The following is a 22344-nucleotide window of genomic DNA, read 5'->3' on the forward strand; positions in this document are numbered from 1 at the left end:
TGTCAGGGACACCGAGGGCTGAGGTGGGTGGAAAGGGAGCCCCGCACACACTACGGACTGGTCTAGCCACCAGCCGAGAGAATCTAACACCCCCTGGGGGATTGTGATCAGCATGTCTAGCGGCTGCCTTGCCGGCCGGTAATGTTCGATGAGCCACAACTGGAGGGGCCTCATGCGGAGCCGAGCGTAATCGGTCACAAATGTGCATGCTGCCATGTGGCCTAACAGGGTTAGACATGTCCGTACTGATGTCAAGGGGGCTGCCCGCAATCGCTGAACGATCGCCGACAATGCCTGGAACCTCGGTAACGGCAGAAGAGCCCTGGCCACGGTGGAGTCCAGGACGGCCCCGATGAACTCCACCCTCTGCGTGGGGATCAGGGTGGACTTGTCCATGTTGATCATGAGGCCCAAGGTAGCAAACAGGCCGGTGATCACGCGGACGTGGCTGCAAACCTGTAGTTCCGACGTGCCCCGAATTAACCAATCGTCTAGGTAAGGGAACACGTGGATACGACTGCGCCGAAGATGTGCCACAACGACTGCCATGCATTTTGTAAATACCCTCGGGGCCGTAGAAAGGCCAAATGGGAGGACTGCAAATTGGTAGTGAAGGGGGCCCACCACGAATCGAAGGAAACATCTGTGGTGTGGCCAAATGGCGATGTGAAAATAAGCGTCCTGCATGTCGAGGGCGGCGTACCAATCTCCCGGATCCAGGGATGGGATAATGGTCCCCAGGGATACCATGCGGAACTTCAACTTCACTAGGTATTTGTTGAGCTCTCGCAGGTCGAGGATAGGCCTGAGGCCTCCCTTGGCCTTGGGGATCAGAAAGTAGCGGGAATAAAACCCCTTGCCTTTCTCGTTTTCCGGAACCGCCTCTATAGCTCCTTTGTTGAGGAGCGTCTGTACCTCCTGTCGAAGGAATTGCTCGTGAGAGGGGTCCCTGAAGAGGGACGAGGAAGGGGGGCGGGAAGGAGGAAACGATACAAACTGCAGGCAGTATCCCGTCTGCACCGTACGCAAGACCCAGCGGTCCAATGTTATTTGGGTCCACGCCGGAAGGAAAAACGAAAGGCGGTTGGAAAACGGGGGGGAAGGATCCGTGGGGGAAACTGTTACTGCGCCCTCGGGCGCACCTTCAAAACGAAGGCTTGGGTCCAGGCGGGGGCTTAGAGGAGCTTTGATTCTGCCCCCCTTGGTTCCCCGAATGCCTACGCCTTCCATTCCTGCCACGGTGCCTATTGAGGTCCTGCCGTTGGCGGAACTGGGGGTATGGCCTGCGCTGCTGCTGCTGCTGTGGCCGGAAGGGTCTGCGCTGCGTTCCCGGCGTGTGCATCCCTAGGGAGCGCATAATGACCCGATTGTCTTTGAGACTCTTAAGTCTGGGGTCTGTCTTTTCCGAAAACAGGCCCTGGCCTTCAAACGGGAGGTCCTGGATGGTATGTTGGAGCTCTGGTGGAAGGCCAGAGACCTGCAGCCAGGAGATACGGCGCATCGTTACCCCCGAAGCGAGGGTGCGGGCAGCCGAGTCTGCAGCGTCTAAAGAAGCTTGCAACGAGGTTCGTGCAACCTTCTTGCCCTCGTCCAGAATGGCCGCAAATTCTTGGCGGGCGTCTTGTGGCAGCAGCTCTTTGAATTTGTCCGCTGCCACCCACGAGTTAAACGCGTATCTGCTGAGCAGGGCTTGTTGGTTCGAAACCCTGAGCTGCAGGGCCCCAGCCGAGTAGACTTTGCGTCCAAGGAGGTCCATACGTCTGGCCTCCTTGGATTTGGGGGCTGGAGCTTCCTGCCCATGACGCTCCCTCTCGTTCACCGACTGCACCACCAGGGAACACGGTGTCGGGTGGACGTGGAGGTACTCGTAGCCCTTGGAGGGGGCCATGTACTTCCTCTCGACGCCCCTCGCCGTAGGGGGGATGGAGGCCGGTGACTGCCAGATTGTATTGGCGTTGGCCTGGATCGTCCTAATGAAGGGTAGGGCGACCCTGGTGGGAGCATCAGACAAGAGGATGGTGACAATCGGGTCCTCGATCTCAGAGACCTCCTCGGCTTGTAGGCTCAGATTCTGAGCTACTCGCCTAAGGAGGTCTTGGTGCGCCCTGAGATCCAGCGGGGGAGGGCTACTGGAGGAGGTGCCAGCCACCGCTTCATCAGGGGAGGAGGATGAGGAGACCCCCGGCAAGAAAGTGTCCAATGGGGGGTCTCCCTCGGCCCTCGCCTCTGTCTCAGGAGCCAGAGCGGAGTCTTGCTGCTTGGATCCTTCCTCTCCATCCGGGGAGGGAGGGGGGCGAGACAACGAAGCTTCCGGCACCCTGTGCTCCGCCGTCGCAGGCCTAGCAGGAAGCTGTTGGGGGCCCTGGGCTTGATGGTATGCCCAGGGGGTCCAAAACCCCCACTGCTGCGGACCTTGGTCCTGTTGCGGAGGGTCTTGGAATAGTGCCGCCTGCCTGTCGGTGCCCAGCGCATACACGCTGTCTGTCTGTGAAGACACCGACGGCTGCCTAGAAGGCCATGGCGGGGCCGACCCCGGCTGGTAAGGGTCTGCGCGGGTCGGCACCGAAGATCTTCTCGGTGCCAGGGATCGGTACCGGGAGTCATAGCGGTGCCGGGATCGGGACCGGGTTCTGTCTCGGTGCCGGGATCTGGACCGGTACCGGCCGCTGCTTCGGTGCCGGGATCGGGACCGGGACCTGCCACCGACGCGGTGCCGGGAGGTCGACCGGGACCGGGACCTGCCACCAGCTCGGTGCCGGGAGGTCGACCGGCGCGGCGAGTGACGGCGGGACTGGCTCCTGGAGTCACGGTGCCGGTATCGGCGGCTGGAGTCAGACCGCGACCGTCTGGAGGTCGATCGGTGCCGCGAGTGCGACCGGTACCGCCGAGGGGAGCGGTGCCGGGACTGCGAGCGGCGGTGGGATCTTGATCGACCGTGGCGTCGGGACCTGGATCGCGAGCGCGAGTCCCGAGACGGTGCCGACATCATGGGCTTGCCTCTAGATGCGACCCGCACCGGAGGTACCGGGGGTGGCAGCTGAGTAGACTCCGTTAGGGCGATAAGGTCCCGTGCCGAGGCGAAGGTCTCCGGCGTGGATGGGACCAATAGCTCAACCCCAGATCTTATGGGGGAGCTTGGCGGCACCGGACTCGACGGACCCACCGGGCCCGGAGTCGACGGTGCCGGTGGTGCCGCGGCCGATGTCGATGCCGGGCGCTCCAATCGGGTCTGCCTGGCTGGAGTAGCAGACACTGACGGTCTCGCCTCTGCACCCGGTGCCGGAGAAGGTCGGTGCCAGGGAGTCTTCCCGGTGCCGGTGCGATCCGGTGCCGGCGCCGAGATCACGGCCTGCGAAGCCGCCGGGTCAAGTGCCGCCTCCATGAGGAGAGTCCTGAGTCTTTGGTCTCTCTCCTTTTTTGTCCTGGGCTTAAAAGCCTTGCAGATGCGGCACTTGTCCGATCTGTGCGATTCCCCCAGGCACTTCAGGCACGCGTCGTGGGGGTCGCTGGTAGGCACAGGCTTCTTACAGGCCGCACACTGCTTAAAGCCCGGCGAACCAGGCATGAGCCCGGTGCCGGGTGCCGGGAAGGGCTACAGCCCCCGGCGAACAACTATCTACAATACTATTTACACCTAATTACTTAACTAACTACACTTAACGATCTAACTAACAACTGTAACAATAACGATAGTTAACAAGGAGAGCTAGGGACATGGAGGACAGCTATGCCGCGCTCCACAGTTCCAACGACCGACGCGGCGGTAAGAAGGAACTGAGGAGCGGGTGGGCCGGCAAGGGTATATATCGAGCGCCATGGCGGCGCCACTCCAGGGGGCGACCTGCCGGCCCACTGGAGTTGCTAGGGTAAAAAGTTTCCGACGAACGTGCACGCACGGCGCGCACACCTAACTGGAATGGATGTGAGCAATCACTCGAAGAAGAATGACTAGTTTTAATTCAATAACTGTGGTAAAAAAAAAAAAAAACAACCAACCCCTTATAATTGGTATTACTAAACAAAATAATATGGACAAATGCAAATTGAAGATGATTTTCAAGGGCAAGACATCTCCTGTGCAGATTTCTCTTTGCATAGTGGACTAGAAATGCAGCTGGAGGAGCTAAATTTAGTCCTTACAACACTCCTACAGTATAAGATGGATTTTGGAGAGCTGGAGTCCAAAATTGTTGATGTAGTTGCCCTGTGCCTCAACAGCAGTAGTAGCAAGAACTATGCAGACTGGGGAGGTTGATTTTAAGATCTTATCCAACAGGAAGCACCCTTCATCTGGACTCTCATTGGTCTGACTGGAAGAGGGGCCAAGAATAGTCTCCTCCTTTATGCTGGGAGGGCTGGGACTGATACAGTCACTAATGCATACTGAATTAGACTGAAATATTGCCAAGTAGTAATACTTACTTTCTGAAACTTATTAAGCAGTTAAAGTTGTAGTATATGTGTAAACCAAACCAAACGTGTGTTGCATCTTATTCATCTGTGCTGTCCTCATCAATGCTGACATCCCAAGGAACAACTTCGTTCTTACTATGCAGCTGTACAACAGCCATTTCTTAAAAAATACATTTTCTAGGTCTTACCTTTGCTAAATATTTTCTTGATTTGCTCTCATTCTGATGGCGACATGCATGCAGGTAGCAAGTAATGGCAGACACTCCTAGGTGCAGCTGACGTTCTTTCACGAAGATATTCTCCAAGTAGTCACCCCACATTGCCCAAGCCTTCACTAACACATCGTGCATCTGCACAGCTGCAGAAAAAGCTTTGTTTGCTTCTTCAGACCTGCAGGATTATAGTAAGTGACTAATTTGAATATTTATTTTACCTTAATAAAAGCTAAGCTGTGTAATAAGTAACACAGTAATAACAAACATGGTACTCAACCTGGTTATTTTCTTAATACTGATCTGCATTTTTATTATTCAGTTCTCTAGTAATGAGGTTTTTTTCCCCCACATTGTTACTTTCCATGAGCTTTCTTATGCATAGTTGAATGTTTATTAAAATAAATGTTTCATAATAGAAATACTGAGAAACTGTTAAAAGGTCTATGTTTACCACCAATTGGAAAACTGAAAAAAATCTTCCTATTAAAAAAACAAAACAAAAATGGCCTGTATTTTCAAGCAAACTCTCCTAGCAAATAATGAATAGGGAATTAAATATAAAACAGCCATTCTTTAGAATTCATCTGATCCTGCCACTTATCCTCTCATCCCTTGAAGTCATGATCATCTATCTCCTAATGATCTTCAAACAATGTTTGAATTAGTCTCCTACCACAAAGAGAAAAATTACAATTCACTCTGTTTATCACATGTATACACTATGTCCCTTTTGTTTAATTTCATTGTGAGAATTCCACATGCCTCCCCTCATTTTTCTGTGAAATTCTCTCTCACACTTGTTTACCTAGCGCAGGAATGGTATAAAACTGACCCAGTTCTAGCTGATTTCATTTAACTAGGCCACAGGGAAAGCATCTTGTCCAGTCATGATCTTTAGCTGGGGGTAAAGAGAAGCAAAAGCTAGTTTCCCACATGAACATTTTCCCCCAAAAGCGCTTCAATCTCAACTGAGACTTGCTCCCATGCTGCACCAGCACAGATTGATTCTCCTGTGTCTCAGAAGCAGCAGGGGAAACTGATAAGCAGCAAATCAATCACTTTCACTACTGTTGCAAGGCAAACAAGCATCACTTCTTTGCAATACTGGTCGAAAGAAAAGGTGGGGAAATGACACAGGAAGGGTGAAGGAAGGGAGGAAAAATTGAGAGGCGGAAAAAAATTAGGAAGATGTCAAGGGGAAAAGTGAGATTGGAAATGTATTGCTATGACATCCAAATTCCTTGTCCAGCACATTCAGGACATGGGAGATGAAACTCACATGAACAAATGTGAGGGAGATTTTTGCAGAAAAGTTAGGGGAAGAGTGTGGAATTCCCATACTGAAATTAATAAAGCAACAAAATCAACATGATCTGAAAGTGACTCCTTCCAGTTCTTCACAGCCAGAACACGTGGCTTTCTGGAGAAAAGGTGAAGGGGGATTGAGGAGGATCACAGATCTCTGACATATACTTTAATTTCAGGAGAGACACAAAAATGAAGGTTTTGGCAACTAAAAGGTTATTGAATTCACAGAGTCAGATTCCAAGACCTGAGGGGACCACTGTGATGTTTGAAAACTCCCTGTGTAGTGTAACAGACTGCCTGTGTAGTGTAACACAGATCATAGAACTCCCCCGAAAATTGATAACCTTAAGACCTTAAACGTTTCCCATTCTGAGTTTTTCCCAAATACGGAAGTTGTGCATATGGTGCCAATTACTCCAATATATATTAAACTCTTGAATCTGTATAATATGGTGCATACACTAAGTACATTTCAAGCAAAACAATTTTAATAAATAAGAGATGAAAGACCTCACTTCAGCATCAATTTTTATCCCTCTCACACGTGTATAGCAACACTGAAATGAGGAATCTTTCAAAGCATTTTGGGCTCCTTTCATATAGAAGTGCTGGAAGATAAATACATTCCTCTTACTAGATAACTATAGCACTGTTCATTCCAATACTTAAGTATTGCTCGTGTTTCTCTATTAACAGTGAACCTTAAAAATCTCATTTTAACACAAAAATATGAATATTTAATTCAGAAGACCACTCAACTTGTAATCATCTGTAGCAATACAAAAACTAAGTGACGAGCATTAGGGAAAAATCATGACGTAAATGAAAATAACCTTGCCTGTCAAATAGCTTACTAAAAAACTAAATTACCCTCAATATTACACAGCCACTTAATTTTCCTCCAATAGCTTTCCATGTCCTAGGTTGTGCAGTCTTGAAACAGATTACTATGAGAGCAGTCTGATAAATGACTCTCTTTATCACTACTTTCCATTTCTACCAACCAGCTCTGTCCCTAGTCTTCTCTTTCTCTCCTCTTTTCTGTATTATCTATCACTCTGACACCTCCGATGACTCTTTATACTATCTCTATCTCCTTGTTCACAGAGTGGGCGGCAAAGGGGGACGGTACACCCACAGGTGACCTTTAACTTCCAGTTCAGTTTATAGGCAGCAAAGAATTCACTCATTCACTGGGGCGTTCAATGCAAAACTGCCACTTTCATTTTGCTAATTGTATGAGACAAATATATTATGGAAATTCTACACTTAATTTGGTATATTTCTGCAAAAAAGAGAGAAGAGTAAATATCTTATAATTGCATTTAAAAACTTACTATTCTACCCCATAAATCTACTTGGATTACAGACAGACAGCATTATTTATTTCATCTGCCCACATTAAAAATTTAAACTGCCTGTCTTTCAGATGAAGTGTAAAACTAAGGCCCATTTGTGGCCATTAAAGATCCTCTTGCACTTCCCATCAAAGTAATTACATTCTGCCTGTTTAAAATTCCCTGCAGTTTCCATTGGAGAAGACAGTCATCATTTCCTGCCCTGATCTGTTGTGTAGTGTTGCAGTGTACAGTTTAAAAGGTGATGAATTTCACTCAAGGAGTGGCTACATTGTACTGGTCAGTGAAGTGATTCCCTTACATAAAGCATGCAAAAATAATGCCTTTATAAACGTGTATGCAAATTCCTGATGAATTCTGCTGAAACTGCATAGTTACTACAGGACAAAATTTGACCTATAGCTTGTAAATTAGTTTGCCTTCTGGATTAAAGGTGCCGAACCCTTCCCAACAGTAATAAAATACTTATTTAACATGAAGGAAAAAAACAGGTGGCAAGTATCTGTTTGAAAGGAAGCCTTAGAATTGAATGTTTTTAATCAGGCAAGACCTTTGCAGTGTGTATCAACCCAGGAATGAAATTAACTTAAGGGACTTACTGGTATGCAGGGTTGGGGTCCTGAACGGGGGAGGAAAGTGGGGGGACAGCCCCATGGTAGCAGTAGCGGCAGCCAGAAGCCCCAGAGTTCTGGCAGCAATTTAAAGGGCCTGGTGCTCCTGGCCGCCACTGCTTCTCCAAGGCTCCAGCAGCGATTTAAAGGGCCAGGGGCTCCAGCCATTGCCGGGAGCCCAGGCCCTTTTAAATTGCTGGTCTGGGGAACCTGCCCCCTGCTGGTACGGTCAGCTGTGTATCAGCTCTTGCTGGTAGGCCATACTGGACCATACTGGCTTACTTACACCTCTGTATCAAGCTTGCAATATGATTATTTGAAAAGAGTTTGTGTGATTCAGACTACTTAGACAATGTGGCAGTGCCATATACAATCTGCTGTATTTTGTCACCATTTTGTTTCTTATTCCTTTAATAGCTATTGTTTAAGAAAGGGATGTACAGTGAACAAAAGCTACAGAAAAAGCAATACCACTTTTGCTCAGCAGACAGCTCTGAGTTTATGGGTTGAGCAGGATTTTTTTTATAGGGAGTAGGGATAGCTCAGTGGTTTGAGCATTGACCTGCTAAACCCAGGGTTGTGAGGTCAATACTTGAGGGGGCCATTTAGGGATCTGGGGCAAAATCAGTACTTGGTCCTGCTAGTGAAGGCAGGGACCTAGACTCAATGTCCTCCAAGGTCCCTTCCAGTTCTATGAGATAGGTATATCTCCATAGATTATAAGCGAACTGCTTTCTCAAAGTAATTCTCTACCCAAAAACTTATTTAGTCATATTGATGTCTCCTTTTTAGCAGATCCCATCTTATTATGATATTATATTTGTCATACAAGACAATCAGAATGGACTGTGCAAAGAACTCGGCAGAGAACTTCTGAGTCCTAACCTCAGATTGGCCACTGACTCACTGTGGCACCTTGTACAAATCAGTTAACTTTACCTTTTTTCAATATGTAAAACTTCTCTAATAGAAGGAGTGCAAGGATTACTTGACCTAATTTTCCACAATATTTTGAAGAGGTAAAGTGACATGTATTATTACTAAAAAACAAACGGAAGCTAAGTATCAGTATGTATATTCATTTTTATCCTGATTTTATACCAGTTTAACATTTGAACAACTTTGCTGCTTAAACATTTTGTTGAAATATTTATGTTGCACTTCTCCCAGATGTGTGCTGGTATCTCATCCAAACAACAATACTTACTTGTTAATCTGAGCCAAGAACATTCCCTTCAGTGCATAGAACTCAGCTGTCATCTCCTTGGTGAAATATTTCAGATTAGTTGATTCAATAACCTCAAGGCCCTATTAAACAAATTTTTATGAAAAAGCCTTGTACAATGAATTCTGTATCAATAAAAGGAAAAAGCTTCCTAAAAAGCTGCCAACATAGAAATTATCTGAATGTTTAATAAGCAACAATCTGTTAGAATTTTTAAATAAATTAAAAAATGCTTTCTAAAAATCTAAACAGATGCAGATTTTTTTTCAATTTTTCTTGGCCTTTACACAAAATGCTTGCGCTTGGTAGACGATGCACTGCCTTTTCCACTTTTAAATTTCACTAAACCTAATACTATATCTCAGCTTCTTTTGCTTACCATCACATTCTATTTTTCTTGTCCATTTAACTCAATCAGTTTCACTTTAATATCTTGACATTCATTACACATCCAGTAAGTCCCTCTCTGCCCACTTGATGGCAGATCAAACCCTCAAAGTCCCCAGCAACATCTTGGCACAGATAATACTAACATACCTGCATACACTCATTTTTGCCCATGACTCCTGCCAGCTGAAGGTAGCATTTGACTTGCTGTCGAATCTTCTGAAAACAATCCACAATAGGCACAGTAGGGATAGTATGAATACGACTCAATATGTCCAGTGCTACATTGACCAATCCTTGTTTTCGAGCTATCTTTCCATACTGGATAATTGCTGAAGCTGAAGCATGAACTCCCAGCATAGCATTATTGGAACTGGGATCATGCTGAGAACTATTTTCATAGGCAGTTACAATGGCTACAGAGACAGAAAGTAAAAAACTTAATTATAAAACAAAACATACAGAGAAAATACACATGAACAAATGACTTATGAAAATGGAAATTTAAGGTACTCAAACTTTTTTTTAAGCTTTGAAAATGTATGTTTTAGATGCAAAATATGCACATTTTAAAATTACGTTCTATTTCAAATTGATCATTTAAATATTAATCAATTATATTCTTGAGTGCTTGAAACTAGAGAATGGACATACATTTACAAAAATAAATATTTTTAAAACAGTGGGTGGTCTGGAAAATTACATGATGAATGCATGCTGGACCAGGCAGTTTTACCCTGGTAATGATGCTGTCTCCACATGAAAATGCTGCTCCAATGGGATAAGTCATCTGACACAATAGGTAACCTGTTCCTCCAAGTCTTTACAACAGTCTTCATATCATGCAGGCTGTTATTCCTCCCTAGATTAGTTGGTTGCAACCCTGCATTTATTTGTGCTGCCTCTTGAAGTTCGATGATTTGCTGTGCTGCCTAGAAGGATTAAGGAATATAAATTACAAGACAGACACTCGTGGTCACTAAACAAGGAAGTCCATCTAAGACTGCAGCACTACAGACATATAAATATTTGTTCACACTATTTTATCAGATGAAGATATCCATCAATAATTTGATTGTTAAGTCACTTAGTACACAGCTGAGCTATTTATATTCTTATTTTGCCAAACTGGTTATCGATGAGATATCAGAGGATTTCATAACCTCTTGTGAAGACGCACAGTCAATAACCAAATTTAATTATTAATCCAAAAAATCAAAAGGTAGAATCAGCATTTTGACATAAGAATTTCAATAAATGTAAGATCATCATCACCAGCCTGGAGACTCAGTTCATGCCAGAGGTGATGTCTTTATTAAAAAAAAAGTTTAACGTGCTTCCCTACACTCTTGGGTTTAAATTTCCAGTAGTGTGGTTCAGACGTTCATCTTTTCCAGAAAGGCAAATCAAGCACCAAGCACCTAATTCTGTGCATTCCTGTCTTTCTAAGGAGACCTAACCATTAACATCATGTATGTTCTGAGTGGACATTACTGATTGTAGCTATTTTCCTCTATAATAGTATGAGCTTTTGCCAATATCTTTGGGAAAAAAAACTGGGACTCAGCTAAAAGTTCAGGTAGTCAATTGGCATGGCTCTCTCACATAGGGTGGAACTAACAATAGAACTTATTTTTATTTTATTTTATTGGTCTAACACCCTTTCAACAGGTGTTGTATATAAAATCTGTGCCTGTAAATACTCATTTTTCATGCAAACCAGAAGTAGTAGTGGAGGTGGTGAACCTGCAATTTTTTGCATCTTCTTTAAGTTTTATTTTGTGACAGTGAGTATTTTTCCATACATCCCTAATCCAAATGACAACGGCTGGCTGGCTAGCTGCAACTCTGTAATCACCAGAGAAAATGTTCAAAATTTATTTAAATTTTCATGAGTTCATTATTACTGCTTGAAAACAAAGTAATTCTGACTGGAAGCCTTCTCAAATACAATCTGAATTTATATCAACTTTAGACCACCAGAAAATAGTAGATAGCACCCAGTTTATGATAAAGTAGCAGGCTGGAATAAAAATACTGATCTTAAATCAATGGAATGCAAACTTTTCATACAACCTGTAAAAATAGTTACTGGTGCTTCCTGAACTCCACAATGAAAGCATAAGTGCATAAAATATGGTCTATGCTTGCTTAAAACTAAGATGACATTTTGAAAATGTTAACATTTGCAGTATTTAACCAGTTTAAAAGTGACTTTTACAGCCATCCAGCATGCTCAAATGAAGGAAACGAACAAACAGAAGATGGCAGCAGTCTCACACCTACAAGAAACAGCAGACATGTTGAACTTCAACAATCTACAGAAAGACCCAGACTCTTTACTAGAATTTAATCTATAGTACAAGTAAACAATACTATTCTCTAAGCTACTTCTCAATAGATAACATTTGCATTCACCGTTAATCAACTCAATAAAATAACTGTTCAAAAATCAGTCCACATTTACAAAGTCAAATCTCTGGAAACAAAATAAATTAAGGAAAGTAATATTTTCCCACAATCATCTCAGTATCAGCTCACACAATAGCTTAACCTTCATCCTACTTCCATTCATCATGTAAATTTAATTTTCTTGCAGGTATTTAATCACACACTATCTGATATAAAAAAGTAATTACTGCAGTGCAAATTCATTGTTTGGTTTGTACCTTCATCATTCACTGCCTATTTTATCATTTCTACACTGGGGATATATATATAAAGATTAACTTTAACTGATGTCACATGTGGAATCTTTTAAATATTTTATTTAGCAACATTAATTCTTTCATGCTGGAGGGTCTAGGCACATGCATTGCCACCCCTGAAAAAAGCTAAATAAATTCCCAACTCTTGGTAGCAAGGAGTTAATTCAATCAAGCTATCCTCCAGATACAACACCTCAAAGAAATGGAGTGTTCTGCTATTATTTATCAAAACTGTACTCTGACACTCACCTTTTAAGATGTAGAAACCTTATGTATTCATTCACTACCCATCTGATGCAGCATAAATGATTAGGAAAATTCAGGGAAACAGGCTACTGATTTCAGTTACATATTATAGATCTTTCAGATTTAAAAGTTTTGCTATTTATGGATCATATTGAGTACTAAGAATAAGGAAAAGAGACCTATCTTAACTCTTGCAAAAGCCACAGAGGGTAAGGGAAACTTTATAAAGCTTTCATTAAAAAATGCTTATGAGAAGGCTTTATACATGAATGTATTGCTTGTGTAAGGTGTCAGATTCTTATCATAAAAACGAAGTCCAATTTATGTGTAAAACAGGTGCACCACAAGTAGTGACCCTGCAAGCTTCCTGGCATTGTCCTGGCAACATGTCTTACCCTCTTTTGGATGAACCATGTCTATATGTGAAGGTAGCTCCCAAGCAGGGTGACCAGACAGCAAATGTGAAAAATCGGGATGGTGGTGGAGGGTAATAAGAGCCTAAATAAGAAAAAGACCCCAAAATCAGGACTGTCCCTATAAAATCAGGACATCTGGTCACCCTACTCCCAAGCCCAATCAATTTAGGATTTTCTACTAAAATTGCCAACCAAGGTAATGGTGGGTTTTAATGACATGAGGATTTGTCAATTAAGAAATGAACAGTTGGTGCTATCTTTCCGACACTATTGCACAGGGCTGTGGTTCAAACAGTAGCCTATAAGTTTAATTTTCTAAATAGTAACACGAACCAATTTTTAGTAACTAGTAGACTCTGTACAACACAAAAATCAGGGCACAAGATAAATTTCTCAGAAGCGTCAGAAGCCTACATCAAAATTTTACTAAGTGACTAAGAATTTAGGATCCCAAAAGCCAATGAGGCAGAGACCTAAGGGCCTAAGTCACTTAGGCACTTTTGAAATTTTTACCCACAGACAATAATTACCTATAGTTCATACACTCACTTTTGAGGCTGCTTAGAACTTGAGATATTAAATGGAAAGTGAGAACTACAAGAAAACCCAAACCAAATCTTCACAGGTCCGCCCTAAATTAACCCCCTTCCTAAGACTATCCTTTTCAATAATGGCAAACCCAAAAGTTCTGACAGCCTCTTTCGAGTCCCACTTCTTAAAACTTCCCAGAATCTTGGCTTCCCAGGCTTACCTGTGACTCGAAGGCATTCAAATCTTTTACGCTTTAGGCTTTGGAAGAGTGCCATGTACTCAAGAGTGTGATTAAGCCGGAAAACACAATTTTGTTGCTCATGCTGGCTGGTATAGATGGGGCATAAATATTTTCAATGGCAGTTGAAAGGCATTCAATTTTTAACAACGAAGTGAAAGAACGAGTTCTATTGATATCAGAATATCTAAGTTCTGTCCTTTGCAGCTTTTTTCCTTAAAAGGGTAATTATGTGGCATATGGCAAGTTCAATGTTATTATTTCTCTCTTTGTGGTTTTTCCCTAAGAGGGTCAGGAAAAACAGATCAATAACTCAAAAAAACATTTTGACAGCTAAAAAGTTTTCATCATCCCCCCTTTGGCAATGGAACCGATTCATCCAAAAAAAAATCTGTTGAAGTTCTAAAATGTTTAGATAGGCAGCTAAAACCATCTGAAAAACATATCAGGTTTTGATATTTTATACTGCAAGATGTGAGGTGGGAATCCTTTTTGGTTATAGTGCAGCATCTATGCAAATTATGGGAGAGTCATCCACCACACCAGTAGCCTTCTGTCTAACTGCAAACTTAGCTCTTTAACCTTCAAGATGTGCCATTCCTTACTGAGTTAAGTATATCATCACCAGCACCTGTCATTTCTCTCTCTTTCCCCCTCCCAAGGCGATTATAACTCATACTTGCTGTGTCGTGTTGAACTTAAATTGCCCACTCTTCAGGAGAGAGACTTTAAATTTGTGCAAAATGCCTTGAAAACATTTCTGAGTGCTTAAAATAAATGTTCTCAAAAAGGTTTTCACAACCCTTTCAGGATATGACAAGAAAGAAACTCTTTCCCCTAATTTTTCACGTGGATCTTATTTTTGAGTAAGGTGTATGCCAAGGAGAAAGATTAAAAATACTGGTTTTGAACAATGCCTGTACTTCTTCATAATCTGAAATACCAATAAAACTAGGTTTACATAAGGAAACAAAACAAAACAAAAAAGCTCCACACATCACATCACATCCACCCCAGAAACTCTAGCCCTAAGTACCGTCAAACCCTGCAGCAGGTTCTGGAGAAGGTCATTAAAGATGACAAGAAAAAGGACTTACATTTTAAACACTGAGCCTTTAAATAAACACCCAAGCCTGAGGTCCTGTTTAACTAGGGAGGGAAAAAACAACAGCTTTTTATTTCTATTATTCCAAAGAAAGTGATCTTTGCAGAAATGCAGATAATAGCAAGTCTGCTTCTGAAGTCAAAATAACTTCTGTTAAAAACGATTCAAGAGTTGGCAGTGAGTTCAGCGCTAATCTAGAAATAGAAGAGATAAAAGATAGTATGTACTAAGTAGCAAAACAGCACAGAAATGACAGTTTGGCTGAGTTTCTGTGTGCGATATGCTTGGTTTTCCAGTTGAAACAGCACTTGTTTCTGTACACAGAAGTCAAGGATTGGCACGTATACATGAGATAGTCTTAAGAAATTATGCGCATGCTATGTACAGTGTACTGCAGTTCCATGAAAAAGTAGGGAAGTCTTATGCTATAAACATTTTCTTCCTACTTTTAAATGACATCTTGACATTTGCCAGAAGATTTGAGGACTTCAGTAACTCAGACATAGGTTAGGGGTTTGTTACAGGAGTGGGTGAGTGAGATTCTGTTGCCTGCATTGTGCAGGAGGTCAGCCTAGATGACCATAATGGTCCCTTCTGACCTGAAGTCTATGAGTTACATCAGTTGATGTAGGTAGTACTGAATTAGTTGTTTCATTCCAGACTGCAGGAACCTCCAGCAGAAAAATAATGAATTGCTCCTCACTTCTCTCGCTGCACAAGTCAGTGGAATGCTCCACTGCTGGAATTTTAGGTCCAGAAACACCCCATTTCAGGGGCAGGCTGCCTCCCGCTCCATCCTTCCTTTATCCAGCAGGGTGTAGCTGACTTTTTTTCTGCAGTAAAGGCAGCTTTCTCCCAAGACATGGAATATTGTGATCCCTAGTCTGAGGTGGGATTGTTCTGCCTTTCATGCTGCTGGCATTATCCACTGTATACTGTATCTCGGGAACAGCTGAGATCACCTTTGTGCAGGATACAAGCATGCACCTTAGTCTCCAGGATACATGATGGGATGGCACCTACATGAGCTTCCCCCCTTACATCAGCACAAGGGATAATTTGATTTAGCCATTGACAGCGCATCTACGCTACACTGCTAGAGTTGTCGCATTCTAGCGATTGTCGTGTAGACATACACTCAAATACAGAGGTCTTCCATCTGCCCTTCCTTTGCCTCCTCTGCAGCACTAGGGGAAATTCTCTGAAGGATTTCATCTTTGAACGGGGAGTCCCCATTCATCCAGGCACATCACAGAGCTAGTAAACTAGGATGTGAGCTGCGGCCTCCTGCTCCCTTTCATGTAGGTCACCAGAGGAGTTTCAAGTAGGAAGCATGAAGTAAGTAGGCAGCACTATACTTGCTGATCACCTTGTACACAAAGGGGATCTGAATCAGCCGTAGGGGTGAGAAGAAAATTACTACTTCTGTAGGCGGAATGTGTATTTGGCAATTATTTTCCTATATAGTCTTCTCCAAAATGTCTGGTGGAAAGAGCCCTTCCTCAGTGTTCTGATCCTGATTTCCATGGTCAGATTCTGCAGGATGGGAGGGGAAGAGGAAGCAGGGCTGCAATGGAGTGAGAAAGCACCTAGTCTCTTAACTGTACGATATGTCTGGGTGGACAGGGAGTCGCTGTACAAGAGGGAATCTTCAGGAGATGTACGAAGTGACATGAAAAACCAGTCTCTGAGGCAAGTCTTGCTTTTGGTTTCTGCACAAGCAGGAGTCCCTAGTGCTGGTTAACGTGTTACAATTTAGAATGAAAATAAAATGTTGTATTTAAAGCCTTTTCCTTTTTCATTTCAACAGAATACACATGCTCAAGTTTTAGGTCCCAGAGTCTGCAGTAGTTTTCAGCTGAGCACTATTACCCTTTGGAAAAGACAGTCTTTCACTAATGTCAGAGTTTGAGACAAGAAGTTCTTCTTTGACCCCAAGCCTTGAGCCAAGGGGATGTCTATAGTGCAATAAAAGTTGTAGCACAGCTGTGGCTGACCTGGGCAGCTGACTTGGGCTTGCAGGGCTCAGGCTGCAAGGCCATAAAACTGGAGAGTAGACATCTGGGCTCGGGCTGGAGCCCAGGCTCTGGCACCCCTTGAGAGGAGAGGGTCCCAGAGCCTGGGCTCCAGCCCAAGTCCAGACATCTAAACTGCAATTTCCAAGCACAGTGAGCCAAAGTCACCTGACAAGGGACAGCTGCGGATATTTTACTGATGTGTAGACATAAGATTAGTGTTCAGAACTCTACTCCAGATAGCAGATAGCAATGCCAGCATTCCTGAACACACATTTTTCTTTTAATGGCACTGACTTCAAACAGTTGGCTCGGCTGAATACGTCTAGCTAAGACTAAAAGTAACCTATAGATTTTAGGCTTCTGAAATCTGTACTGTATTTACAATGTGTTGAACTGAAAAGAAAATCATTTTACAGATTCATTTTACATTTCCACAGATGTTATCATAAAGCAACAGCAGAACATCCTCCCAATGGGCCTGATTCCAAAGGCCACTGAAGTGAATGGGAGCCCTTTCAATGACTTATAAGCTGGTCCAAAGTCCCTTAAAAGAAAAGGCTGAGCCACAAGGCCAACTTTCTCAAAGCTTAGTTTACCTGCAGTGGTAACACTATAACCTTTATAAAGGAATTCCAACCAAAATATAAATGTTGCAATTTTAATGTAAAAATATCATCAGGAATAACCTTTCAGTTATGAGTATTGTGTAACAAAAGAACTCCTTCTTGCTATAAAATTATTTGAGAATCTTCCCCTGGCCCTCCCTGACCTCCTGGAAATATCAACTATGTTTCATCAAAATCTTTTTCTTATGATTACTAAAATCCTGAAACTTGTTACTGGAAAAATCATTTTGTAATGAAGGGATTTTAAGCAGTCATGGGATAAGAACGAAGGTCCCCCCATGGATCAGAAACAAAGGATAGGATAAATGGTCAGTTTTCAGTTAGCATCAGAGGCATAGTCCCTAGTGATCACATAATGTTCTGCAAAGGTATGGACTGACATCCATGTCATTGCTCTGCAGATCTCCAAGATGGGGACATCCTTGAGGAAGGAGACAAATGAGACTGATCTCATGGAATCTGTGTGGATTGAGTCCAGAGAGGTCATGTTATGAATTTGGTAACACTGTATGATGCAATTCGAGACCTATTTGGATAGTCTTTGGGCTGATATCGCTGAGCCCTTAGATCTTTCCACCATAGAGAGAAATAGTCTAGGGGACTTCCTGAAGGCCTTTGTCCTATGAGGTAGAATGCAAGAGCTCTCCTAACATCTAGAGCAGTAGTTCTCAACCTGCGGCATGTAGGCTGCTTGCAGCCGAATCAGCACATAGCTGCAGCCCTGAGGGTCATACAGGTAGTATATATATTGTGTGGATGTGGCCCACATAACACAGAGAGCTGCATATGTGGCTCACAGAGATAAACAGGTAGAGAACCATTGGTCTAGGGTATGCAGTACGACCTTCCTATTGTCTTGGTGAGGTTTCGGGTAGAAGACGTGAAGGTGAATTAGACTGATTTCATGTGAAACAAGGAGGTCACTTTAGGGGTGAGCCTAAACGTAACCTTGTCAGGGAAGAATACTGTGTATGGGGGATGAGCTATGAGAGCTGCTATTACCTTGACTAGAAGAATAGGGGAAACTGCAACCAGAAAGATAATTTTTATCAATAGATATGCTAGTGAACAGGTGGCCACAGGTTCAAAGGGAGGCCTAGTCAGCCTGTCAACACTAGGTTTAGATCCCATGGCAGGGTAGGAGGCTGCGGTTAAGGGTTTGTTATTCCCTTAAGGAACCTTTTAGTGGCTGGGTGCAGAAGTACTGAGTACCCCTCTATAGGTTTATGAAATGATGTAACAGCTGCTAAATGGGCCCTGAGAGAGCTAGGGGATAAAAATTGAGGTTAAAGGTCAGGGCATATTCCAGAATATGAGGAAGAGTTGCTGACACTGGAGAGATTTGTTGGGACATGCACCAAATCTGGAACCTGGATCATTCTGCAGGTAAATAGGCCCTTTGTCCTGAGAGAAGGTGCGCTGCCTCAGGGGAACAGATCTGTGGACGGTGTTCCCCACCGTGCAAACAAGTCGAGAAGTACTCACAGGTGCATCTCCCACTTGTGGTCGTGCGGGAAGGTGTGACTGAGATTTTCCGCTACCTCGTTCTGCGTACCCAGGAGGTAAGCCATGGATAAGGTGATGTTGTGAGATCTTGTAGGTCGAGGGCCAAAAACCAGTCTGCCTGTTCCAGTGATGGAATGATTGTCACTAGGATGACCATCTTGAACTTCTGAGCTTTGATGAACTTGTTGAGAGTTCTGAGGTCCAGGATGGGTCTCCAACCACCCTTCCTTTTGGGTGTTAGGAAGTAACAAGAGTAGAACCTCTTTCCTCGGAGACGTTGAAGTACTAGTTCTATGGCTCCTGACTGCAGCAGTCAATCTATGTCCTGCCACAGTAGACGCATGAGAAGGGACCGAAAAGGGTGTTTTGGAGGGGATAGGGAGGTGAAATGGATGGAATATCCAGATCTGACAATCTCTAGGACTCATCTGTCTGATGTTATGTGCTCCCACGCACTGTGGAACACTGCCAAACGGTGGCCAAATGGGTGCCTGGTCACAGGTAGTAGTGAGTGGTCTCATGGCACCTCGATCTGCCCATCAAAAGTGATGCTTAGGGGCAGGTGGTTGGCTCAATGGCTGGGAACCTGAAGGCTTTCATTTCAAGAACTTACCTTCTTTCTTCTGGGGCTCATAGTGCCGTTGTGATGGGAACTAGGATGAACAAGGCCTCTCTTGTTATTGAGAGCTAAAGTGACCCTTTTGCCCAAATGCGCAGATTCCCAGTGACCTGAAAGCAGCCCTGGAATCCTTCAAGAAGTGGAGAGAGGCATTGGTTTTCTCAGTGAAGAGCTTCACCACTTCAAAGGAAATGTCCTCCACCGTAGTCTTCACCTCCTTTGGAAAATCTGAGGGGTTTTTTGCAACCAGTTTCCCTTCTTGAATTATGGCCTTGAAGGAATTCTAGAAGCTCTCCGCCACTTTATCAGTCTTGTAATTTATTGTAATTTGTGTAGTCGTATTTCACCATGAGCGCCTGGTAATTGGCGATTTGAAACTGTAAGGCATAGGTGCACGACAATCTCAGTGCCGAGAATGCCGAGAATATTGAGCGAGGTGGTGATCGCTTTCAACTATCCCTGGGCTAGCTGTGGGAACCTCCTGCTCTCTTTTTTGACTTGTGAGAGGAGTCCCAGACCGTTTCTTCAAACCACTATTCTTCAAAATCTAGGTTGAGGGGAAGACTCACGCCCGCTAGACGAATGGGGCCGGAAAGTCACATCTATAAAGATGATTTTCTGGTAGAGATTCCTTACGGATCTCGGCTGCAGCTACTGGCAGATGGAACACTTTTGTTGGATATGGCCATCACTGAGGCAGTGAATGCACTGGGAGTGCTTGTCCACAACCAGGATCACCGCGCTGCAAGTGTGACATTTCTTGAAACCTGGAGAGCTGGGCTCCCCCCCGAGGTTGACACAGGAACAAAGTGTTTCTTTCTTCATTTTGTTGTATTATTGTTTTGTTTTATAAGACAGCCAAATAAACGTCAAAAAAAGGCTAACGGTTTCTAAAAGCTAAAGATTAACAACTGAAAAGTAGAGTCAATGATCCGCTAATGGACAGCTAAGGGCTCCATCTCAAACCAGGGGCAATTCAAAAGGAACTGAGGACTGTTAACCCACATGCCCTGGCTAGCCTCCTTGTGGCACAACACAAGGAGAGGTGTGTGCGCGGGCCTAACAGACACTGCTACCAACATTCTCCATCAGCAGCACAAGGACGCAAACACGTACAGTGAAGCATCCACAGGGACGCTACTCAAAGAAGGAACAGTTTCCATATGAAGAGAGACTAAAAAGCCTGGACCCAATCAGCTTGGAAAAGAGATTATGGGGGGCAGGGAGGAGGGAGATACAATTCAGGTCTATAAAATCATGAACAGTGTGGAGAAAGTGAACTAAGTATATATTTACTCCTTCACATAACACAAGAACCAGGGTCACCCAATGATAAAACAAACAAAAGTACTTCTTCACACAATGCACAGTCAACCAATGGAACTTGTTGCCAGGGATCTGTTGTGAAGGCAAAAACCTCACCAAGGTTCAAAAAAATATAATTAGATATGTTCATGGAAAACAGGTCCATCAATGGATATTAGCCAATATGGTCAGGGATGCAACCCCTGGCTCCTCATGTCACTGGCCTCTGATTGCCAGAAGCTGGGAGTGGAGGACAGGGATGGATCACTCAAAGATTGCATGTTCTATTCATTCTCTCTGAAGCACCTGGCATTGGCCACTGTCAGAAGACAGGATACTAGACTAGATGAACCATTGGTCTGACCGAGCATGGCTGTTCTTAATCTCACCTGCAGAAGGGGAGTGTGAACATGTGACACTACATGAGGAAGCCTTCGCCATTCACGAATGGCTAAACTGCTGGCCATTTCTACCAAGCGCTCAATGAAGTTAAGCTGCTGTTCTTCAGGATGGCAGATTGCTAGATATCCTCTGTACATGTTGACTTTCCAAGCCATCTCTTTTGGACAACTCAGCTCCACCTAATGGTAAAACAGAATATTAGCTACGAAACACCTCTTTTGCATAAACACAGGAAAATCTGAAAGCAAAAAGAAATCTTAAATGGACATATGACTTGATTTTTAAACTTGATTTTTTTTTTAAATGGACTAATTTCTAGAAATTCCAGTTTCTGAAAGAGAATGCTTTAAATAGTATTTCCTGAAACTAAAATCTCTAATCAGTGGGATCTTCTGTTCACTTGTTGATATTCATGTCTTTTCAGCAACATAAATTGACTTTACATGTCAATATATTGCACAGATACTAGGCTGCCTAGCTGTCCTGTACATCATTAAGTTTTTAGGAGACTTAAGTAAATGACAATTTTTTTAAAAAGATCTAGCTCTAATTATATGTTTATGTCAAAACAGTATCTGCATACAGGGACTCAATCATTTTAAGTAACAGTCACTTTTTGACTGAGAAATAAATGTTAAGCTATTTTCAGAGACTTCCTGAAACACAGGACTGGCAGATATATGACAACTAGAAGAATCAAAGCACAATTTCGCCATAGCATGTAAATGTTTTGCAACAAAGTACTGAAAGGTTGATTATTGCATACATTTGAGAAGATCTGACTAAATAAAGAGAGTGTACATTTAAATTAGCTCACAAATATTTGCAAACACTCATTAGCATTCAGAGCAGAGAGTAAACGCCTGATTCTGTACACCTTGAGCACTCAATTCTCCGAGTGCAGCCTCCCCTTTGTATTCATGTGCTGCACAGAAATTCCAGCTACATTGGCTTTGTTCTATTTTCATTAGCTTAAAAATATCAAAAGGAATCACTTTCATTTGTTAAAGTAATGTATCAATTAATTTAAATGTTGCTTCAGTTTATTCTCAACTAGCTTTTAAGCCTGAACTTGTAAAGAGAAACCGTCAGGTAGCAATCCTACAC

At 43.5% G+C, this 22344-nt stretch overlaps 1 protein-coding gene across 9 annotated transcripts in view; it reads right to left on the reverse strand.

Annotated features, from left to right (window-relative positions):
• The window catches only part of TRRAP (transformation/transcription domain associated protein), a 170009-nt gene that overhangs the window by 47937 nt on the left and 99728 nt on the right, over nucleotides 1-22344 (reverse strand). For 7 of the 9 annotated variants that reach the window (XM_050966695.1, XM_050966694.1, XM_050966693.1 and 4 more), the window contains 5 exons: nucleotides 21225-21416; nucleotides 10221-10449; nucleotides 9668-9933; nucleotides 9113-9213; nucleotides 4602-4803 (listed from right to left, as the gene is read on the reverse strand). In XM_050966695.1, the coding sequence (XP_050822652.1) occupies nucleotides 4602-4803; nucleotides 9113-9213; nucleotides 9668-9933; nucleotides 10221-10449; nucleotides 21225-21416 (990 nt within the window). The remainder of the gene's footprint in view (nucleotides 1-4601; nucleotides 4804-9112; nucleotides 9214-9667; nucleotides 9934-10220; nucleotides 10450-21224; nucleotides 21417-22344) is intronic. The other 2 variants (XM_050966696.1, XM_050966692.1) reach the window with 1 other exon arrangement.

Source organism: Gopherus flavomarginatus, chromosome 9, assembly GCF_025201925.1.
Source record: "Gopherus flavomarginatus isolate rGopFla2 chromosome 9, rGopFla2.mat.asm, whole genome shotgun sequence".
NCBI classification, from domain to species: domain Eukaryota; kingdom Metazoa; phylum Chordata; order Testudines; family Testudinidae; genus Gopherus; species Gopherus flavomarginatus.